The 8912-nt window shown below is 33.5% G+C and overlaps 1 protein-coding gene across 14 annotated transcripts in view; it reads left to right on the top strand.

Moving 5' to 3' along the window:
- Positions 1-4516, top strand: part of LOC128162396 (rho GTPase-activating protein 21-like) — a 54941-nt gene extending 50425 nt beyond the window's left edge. For all 14 annotated transcript variants that reach the window (XM_052825580.1, XM_052825579.1, XM_052825575.1 and 11 more), the window contains one exon: positions 1219-4516. In XM_052825580.1, the coding sequence (XP_052681540.1) occupies positions 1219-3242 (2024 nt within the window). In that variant the 3' untranslated portion in view covers positions 3243-4516. The remainder of the gene's footprint in view (positions 1-1218) is intronic.
- The last annotated feature ends 4396 nt before the right edge of the window (positions 4517-8912 follow it).

Consider the following 8912-nt stretch of genomic DNA (forward strand, 5'->3'; position numbering starts at 1 on the left):
AAATTGTGAGATACTTCACTATTTATGTGACTTGGTCATAAGTTATTTTGTAAAGGGAATCAAGCCTGTTACAGATAAATATGATAAATATGTTCAAATAAAACATTATTATTTAAAGTGGTAACCAGAGCAGATTCTATTATAATAATTATAATGTTTTCTTTCATTGGATTTCCGTCTCCTATTATGTATCAATTGTTGAGACACCTTTACTCAGTACAGGAAAAGAATTAACTCAGAACTGGCAAATGATGTATTCAAAGATACAAGATATATATACATTATAAATCGGATCACACTGTGTAAAATTGACAGTATCAAGAAGGGAAAATTGATGGGCATATAATAAAATTATTATAACTTAAAACGACTTGGACACGATTTGAGCTCAAAATTTTCAAAATTTATTTTTTTAATTTTTATGTCTAGAATTGTTGATAAAGATGTTTTCAATGCTTTGACAAAATTTAAAAGTCAAGTATCGAGTTACAAGCGAGTTACAGAGGGCAGAATTCTTTGTTTTGTAAACAAAGCTCGAGTCCCGTTAATGTTCACATATTTGTTGTATTTGTATAAGTTTCAATCTAATGTTGCTGTTTGTTGTAATGAAATTATTTATGAACCCACTGAATCAGTCTATCTTGTTTCCGCAAGTTATTTTGATAGAGAAATGGCAATTTCTTTACTTTACAGTATTTGTAAACAAACTTATAAGACTCGAGCTTTGTTTACATAACAACAACGTCTTTCCTCTGTATCTCGCTTGTAACGCGACTTCTAACATTCAAATTTTGGCGAATCATTCAAAATACAAAAGTAAACTATTTTATACATAGAAATAAAACATAAAATTTTCATTTGAAATCGTGTCCAGGTCCCTTTAATATCAAGGTAATGATGTTGCCCAGACAGTTAATCTGAATGGAGCCAACTTTATTGCATAAAACTATCAATATTTTCATATAATATAATTGTTTTTGTTCTAAGTAAAGAACGGATGTACTTGTCAGTGAATAAATTATAACAATTGTTTTGGGGGTTGATCTGTTAGGCTTAGATATTGTGAAAAAATTGGTACTAACTTTACAGTTAAGAAACATATAAGTTTTATTTTTTTCATTTAGAGCAGAGAGGTTATTAATACATTAGTTTTAAAAACATAACGCTTATGATTATTTACATCAATTGTGACAGTATTTTGGTTTTTTTTTCCGTTAGATAACACAATCAATCCCCGAGATATTGTGTCCTCCATTGTCCAAGCAGCCAATCAGAAAATGAGAAAGAAATCGGCACCAACACTGGGGGAGGACCTAAATGCCAGCATGACAGACGGAGGTTTCCGAGAAAGAAATATTGACTTGGAAATAAAACATCGAAAAATCAAATCACAGGCCGAATTAAAGGCGCGTAGCAGTCCAAACTTGCCAGCAATGGCTGCAAGCGTGCCGAACACGAGACAACCCACCTCTGATGGGCTACCAGAGCGACGGCTAGCAATGTCTCACGAAGGGATTGATTCTTCTGAGTGGGACAAAAAGGAGCGAGAGAAAGAAGGGTCGAATCTGTATCCCAAGTCTAGACACTTCTCTGACGATTCTCTCGATCCACGTGAAGAGTACAGTAGTCAGACTTTTAGTCACTCAACCATTGAGGCTCTGAGAAAAATTGAGGAAGAGGCAAGGAATTTGAGAGAGAAAGAAGAAAGGAGGCAACAAAGAGACAAAGAGAGGTGGAAGATAGAAAGACAGTGGCAGGAACAGAGTCGCCGGGAGAGTGACAGAGAAAAAAGCAAAAGTAACGAGAATTTGTTTGAATTTGGAACAATTTGGCATTCCACCTCGGACATTTTTAATAAACTTGCGAAAGGAGAATCCAAGGAAGTGCTAGAAAACAAATTATCCACTGATAGAAACTCTACAGCAAGTGTGTCCGATAGGTCGGAAAGTTCTCGGAAAAACAGCACGGGAAGTAGCACTGGGGGAAAATATTTCGTCATACAGAGTTTGGGCTCAAGAAGTAACAGTCGTGACCGATTAGTACAGAGCAGTGGGGATTCTCCAGTCTTTCCTAGTAAGAGGGCAAGTTCAATGGAAAGGCTCCTAGAGTCACCCAGAAAAGATTACTTATCCCCACCTCCCAGAAACATTCCTGGAGACAGAGGTCAATCTAAAAGTGGAGGGAGAGAAAACCGTGAAAAACGCCGCTCAAAGAAAGGACTCAGTAGAAGTGATTCTGCAAGGAGGAATTCTCTAGATTCGTTGATAGATATCGGTCGTCGTAACTCCCACCATTCCTCAGACTCCGAAGATGGTTCTGACCTCCTTTCTGATCTCACCTCCACGTTTGATCAGAAACTACAAATTCTTGTGAATCCAAAGTATAAACTGAGCGGAAATGTAATCAGAAGTTCAAATGAAGTTCTAGACAAAGAAAGTGCTATTTCATGCCTTCCCCCACAAAAACCTTTAGCACAAGCGCAGTGCAATAAGTTTGGTTTGTGCAGTAGTAATGACATGTTGGAAAAGCAATACAGAGATCCTAGTCTACATAGATCACCAAAAGATGCCAAAGTAGGGATAGCTTATCGCTTTGAAAGAAGCCCCTTGAGCAATGCACAGCAGAATACCATCTCTCCACAAAACAGTGTAGATGGACAAAGTGACCCCAATCTAGTGAGCTATTTTCCACCAGAGGAAACAAGAACCTCTTCCACCACTTTACTCCCAATGTCAGCACATGTGCAAGAGATTCGAGCAATTAGTAGCAATATGTATGGATCTAAGGAATTCCGCTCAAGTGCTAAATCAGAACGCTCTGAAATAAGCTTCCCGATCAATAGGCAACAGGAGAAACAGTATCGGGTCCGCTACGAAAGATCCGCAAGCACTCCAAAAAACTTAGAGTCGGATACCTGTGTTATAAGAACATCAAGCTCTCAGAAACAAGTGTTTTCCCCACCTCCTGAGAGACGGAAAGAAAAACGACAAAAACGACGTCACACCGTGGGCGGAACGGACGACTTGGAACACTTTAAGGCCCTCATGACCGTGGTTCACCCGCGGAGCAGTAGCGGCAGTGGGTCTCAGAAGGTGTCCGCCTGGGATCAACTCCAGCCCGCGGTTAAAGACATGCCGCAGGGATCTGCTCGGTCCCTGTTGTCATGGCTACAGAACGAGAGGCTTCGGGGAAGCACACCTGATCTCTCAGGGGATCAAGAATTGAGGCCAAAGTTTTTTTAATGATATTTGTGTGTTATATCGTATGTATAAGAAACACTTGCTTTTTTACATTGAGCCCGAGGCTGAACTTGTTTTTTTTTTATTTGGTGTTGATTTCATCATGCTTCTCTGTGGTGTGTTTTGTAGTGGCACTATTCCCATGTAATGTACAAATCAAAAGATGTACATATAAATCAAAACTATCATGAGTTGTTTTATTTTGGTCGATAGATTTTGTAGTCAGCAGTGACCCGATTGAAATCTTACGAATTCAAATGCACTTTAAAAATGGCAATATTACGTGAACACTAGTTTTTAATATAAGGAAGTCTTTTTTTATGTTTTTCTTTAAAAAAAAAAGGAAATCTTAACTGTACCAGGAAGATAATTTGAAATATTTCATAAAGTACAGAAATGATTTCTAATCGAGAATTACATTTCATTGTTCCCATGCTGGACGAATGATGTGAATTTAAGATATATATGTGCTGGTCGCAGAAATACAAATATTAATCAAGTATTGTGTCATTTGTAAATCAACGAAACAAACTTGATGAGTTTTGTAACAGACTGGAAGTACTTTACAGCATTTTATCCCTATTTCGGATTTTATAATATTTTTGTATGGTCCTTCCACTGTGTTTGATCGATGCTAAACTTGTTTATTTTTAATTATTGGTTTAAATATTAATTTGTTCATTGTTTACTAATGATACAACTGCATTTATCTAAACAGAACTATTATATGAATTCATTTTTTTAAAAACATTTTGACAACATGTACAGTGCATGTTTAAATTAGTGCTAATGTCAAGCAATTTTTTTCAGAAATGTCAAAATCCTTTGAAAATATTTTGTACTTAAAATGTGTTGTTTAATTTTGGAAGAAAAATATAATTATATTATGTTCATGTTTTTGAGAAACAAAATGTCAAATTATTTTTTTAAATCTATTTCATTGACTTAAAAAGCAATAACCTAATACCAAGTTAATGTTAACCTGTGTATTAATTTTCATCATCATTTTGTGAATGAGAAAATGAAAGTTTATTGAAGGTGAACTAATATGACCGAGTTGTGGTCGCTTATCCTTTGTTTGGCAGTCTTCCATGACAAATTGCATCGCATCATGTTTATTTTTGTCTATTTAATTGTTGTTGCCCAAATGATTTTTTTTGTATTGTTGAGGATTCTGCAATGGTTGCGTTGATTTTACAGAAATTGTTATTTTATGCTGTACAGTACTCAAATAACAGGAGGATAGTTCTAAAAATAAAGAAAAATATGCAGTTTCATATTTGTTGTTGTTGGCGCGCACACCCATGGCCCGTGTTGCTAATATTGATTTTAATATAACACATTCCTTATGAGAAGGAAAGAACTATATATGATATAAGTAAAATTTTGCCCCCATAATTCGCTAATTTTAAAGTGATTCAGGTACATTATTTTGTTTTGTTATTTATAAAAGAGTTGATATATAATATAGTGTTTTTTTTAGTATACCTATTTATTTGATTTATATGCATTCACTGGCAGTAAATGACGTAAGAAGTGACGCTATTTTTAAAATTCAATTAAAATCAGTCAAAAATTGACATTTTTCTTATCTTTTTTCGAATCGGAAATACAGAGCGACTCTGTGAACAAGAACGAACTTTTTGTCACTTCTAAGTACTGGAGAGATACATCTTTGATGAAAATGTTTTGTTTGTTCAAGCAGTCGCTCAATGTTTTCTTTAAGAAAAACTGCTTCAAAACAAGCCGTTTTATGCTAAAAATGCAAAAATGGCAGGAAAAGGTTAACTTTATGAAGTCATACTAGTATTTTTAAATTGTGGGCACTAAAATCAAAATGAATATTATGAAAAAACTTCAAATGTATATTTGTTCAAATAAAACAAAGAATTACAGTAAAATGACAATGTTCATTTGAAGGGGCCAATTTAGGCTCAAACCATACATGTATATTGTCCTTTACACATTTTAAGCCCCTTTTTCAAAGCATTCCTACTTTACACAAGAGTTTGTTGAAAGCAATGGTTCTGGAGAAAATGAAAATGTTAATTAATGCAATAACATGTACAATATATATATGTACAACAAATTAGCCAATAAAATCGTTAGGTTAGATGAGCAAAAATGTCTTAATGCTTTCTTTTCTCCGCTATAGCTCTTTTTTTAATAATTCAAAACTCATGTAAATAAGTATTCTTTCTCCAATTTTGATCTATCTAATCTAGACTTTTTTAGTTTTAACCCAATGTATTCAAAGTAATAACAGCATTTCGTATATAATGTTCAATCTGTTCAGGTGTTTGAAAAATCGGTTTTTATTATCTTTGTAAACATGCATTGTACATGTAAGTAAAATATGGCATGCGACAATGCAACTCAACTATCAGACAAATTGACTTTCTTACAACCTGGCTCTAGAACTTTAAAAGAATACTCTAATTGAAACTCATTTACATTTCATAAAACAAAGTCAAAACCAATACACACAAAAACGCATCAATATCAAAACCTGGGCCGATCTGACAAAATAAAATGTTTGTTGTACATGTATATGGCTACGCAAACTCCATCTTTCAATATAAACGACAACCTATAGCGCTGGCGTCATAAAATGACTCATTCTGAGTCCTTATTCATAAAACATTTGAAGTCTACAGATGCATAATATCATACTCAAGACCAAATGATACATCATTGAAGTAGATAACATAAACATCGGCCTATTGATTGCCAAGAACTTTAGAATTTTTTTTTAAATTGTCCTTCTCATTTTCATAGCTATTTCTGGTACCGGGATCGGCTAAATATATCTGTTTAAACTGCAGGTTCAATACCTAACATACCAAAAGAGCTACATAAAGAAACTTATTCAAGAAGTCTATAGATAGATAAACAATTTCATAAACGCTAAATATATGCAGAATGTGACGATTTCGCTGCATGGAAAACATAAAGCGACCGTTGACGGAAAATGTTTTTTGACAAGCAGAAAAATCGTATAAAACAAAACGTAGGTGGATAAAAACCAATTAATTTACATGAGGCATAAAACTATAATATCTTACAAAATTTTGTGATGCAAGTTGTTTTATATTTGAATTTCGTTTTTAGCTCACCGAGACGAAGTCAAGGAGAGCTTATGCTATACCCTCGGCGTCGGCGTCGGCGTCCGGACCTGGTTAAAGTTTTTGTTGCAGGTCCTGTATCTAAGCTATTACTTGTCCTATCTTCACCAAACTTGCATGGATGATGCATCTGGACCTACTTATGGACTTGAAAGACTTGGATGCTGAATCTGGGTCCTAAATTTCAGATGCTGGAGGAGGTTAAGGTTGTTGGACCAGGTTAAAGTTTTTGTTGCAGGTGCCCTTTGATAGCAGTATCTTAGTTACTGCTGGTCTGTACTTCACCAAACTTGCATGGATGGTGTGCCTTATGATACTGATGCACCAGACAGGCTTGAGTGCTGAATCTGAGCTTTAGGTTTCGGATGCTGGAGGAGGTTAAGGTTTTCGGAGCAGGTTAAAGTTTTTGTTGCGGGTGCCCATTGATAGCAATATCTAAGTTACTACTGGTCCTAACTTCACCAAACTTGTATGGATGATGCGTCTTATGATACTGATGCACCTGACAAGCTTGAATGCTGAATCTGAGCAATAGGTTTCGGATGCTGGAGGAGGTTAAGGTTTTAAGAGCTGGTTAGATAAAGTTTTTGAAACAGGTGCCCTCTGATGATGATATCTTAGTTATTACTTGTCCTTACTTCACCAGACTTCCATGGATGGTGTGTCTTATGATACTGATACACCTGACAGGCTTGAATGCATGCATAGTCTGGTTTCGGATGCTGGATAAAGTTAAGTTTTTAGGAACAGGTCACATGTTTAATAGATGATAGTACTATTTCAAACTTGCATAGTTGATTTAACTGTAATATGAATGAATCGCAGAGGTAGCTTCAGATGCAGAGCTTGATCTCCATTATCAAGGATGCTAAAAAATAAATCTTAGTTATTACTGGTCCTAACTTCACCAAACTTGAATGGATGGTGTGTCTTATGATACAGATGCACCTGACAGGCATGGATGCTGAATCTGAGCCATAGGTTGCGGATGCTGGAGGAAGTTAAGGTTTTAATTGCTAGTGCCCTCTGATGATGATATCTTAGTAATTACTGATCCAAACTTCACCAAAATTGCATGGATGATGCGTCTTATGATACAAATGCACCTGATGGGCTTGAATGCTGAATCTGAGCCATAGGTTTCGGATGCTGGATGAGGTTTAGTTTTTTGGAACAGGTCACATGTTTTATAGATGATAGCTTGCATAGTTGATTTAACTTTATTATAAATTAAATGCAGAGGTTGCTTCAGAAGCAGAGCCTGATCTCCATTATCAAGGATGCTAAAGAAATCTCCTACCTCACTCAAACCAGCTCGATAGATAGATGTGTTTGTTGATAAATGATATAACATGATTCCTATGATTAAGTATTGTATGATATGAAACAATATTGTTTGATATGATACAATATGATATCATGTTATATTATAAAAAGTTATACGATACGATATGATATTGTATCAATTTTTTGGATATTTTATGATATGATTATGTATCATGATATTGTTATGTATAGTATTGTATATTATGATACAATATTGTATAATATTATATTGTATTTTTAATTTATTATTTTATCACATGATACAATTACATAAGATATTGCAAAATATTATATTGTATCCTATGATACAATATTGTATATTCTATAATATTGTATCATACAATATTGTATAATATGATATTGGTTTCAGTAATATAGAATTATATCACATGAAATTGTATTATATGATATAGTAATAATTATATAAAATTGTATCATACGATATTGTATGATATGATATTGGTTTATATGATATATTATCATATCACATGAAATTGTATTATATGATATTGTAATATATTTTATTGTGTCATATGATGCAATATGTATAATATAATAATGTATTTTATAATATTTTACCATATCACATAATATTGTATCATTTGATAAGATACAATGTTGGAATCAAATTATATTGTATTATATGATATAATATCATATAATGTATCAAACCAGTTTCAGTGTCATTCAATACAATATCATTCTATATTATACAATTTAATATCATGTTTCAGTGTTATGATGTATTATGTAATATGATATTGTAATATGATACTATATTGTATTATATTTTATGATATTGTATTATGTGATCAAATACAATAAGGTATAACACAATACAATGTCATATCATACGTTACAATATCAAATCTCATTATTGTTTATTACGGTATTTTATTTATTATATGATATATATTATATTAGAAATATGACATGATGCAATATTTAATTTTATATCATAATTGTATTAACATATTAACATATGATTATCATAAAAAAATTTATCAGATGATATACGATATTTTGTCAAAACAGAATCGATGAATATCCAAGATCATAAAGTATGATTTTCATATAAAATGATAAAGGTGGTCTTATGAAGGTGATGTCTCATAAGGGTGATACTCCGTCTCGGTGAGCTTAGTAATCTATGATTACCTATGTTTGATTTTGCTTCAGGCATTGTATGGAATACCAATTTCTTAAAATGACTAACACACAA

The sequence above is a fragment of the Crassostrea angulata genome, chromosome 9 (genome assembly GCF_025612915.1).
Source record: "Crassostrea angulata isolate pt1a10 chromosome 9, ASM2561291v2, whole genome shotgun sequence".
NCBI classification, from domain to species: domain Eukaryota; kingdom Metazoa; phylum Mollusca; class Bivalvia; order Ostreida; family Ostreidae; genus Magallana; species Magallana angulata.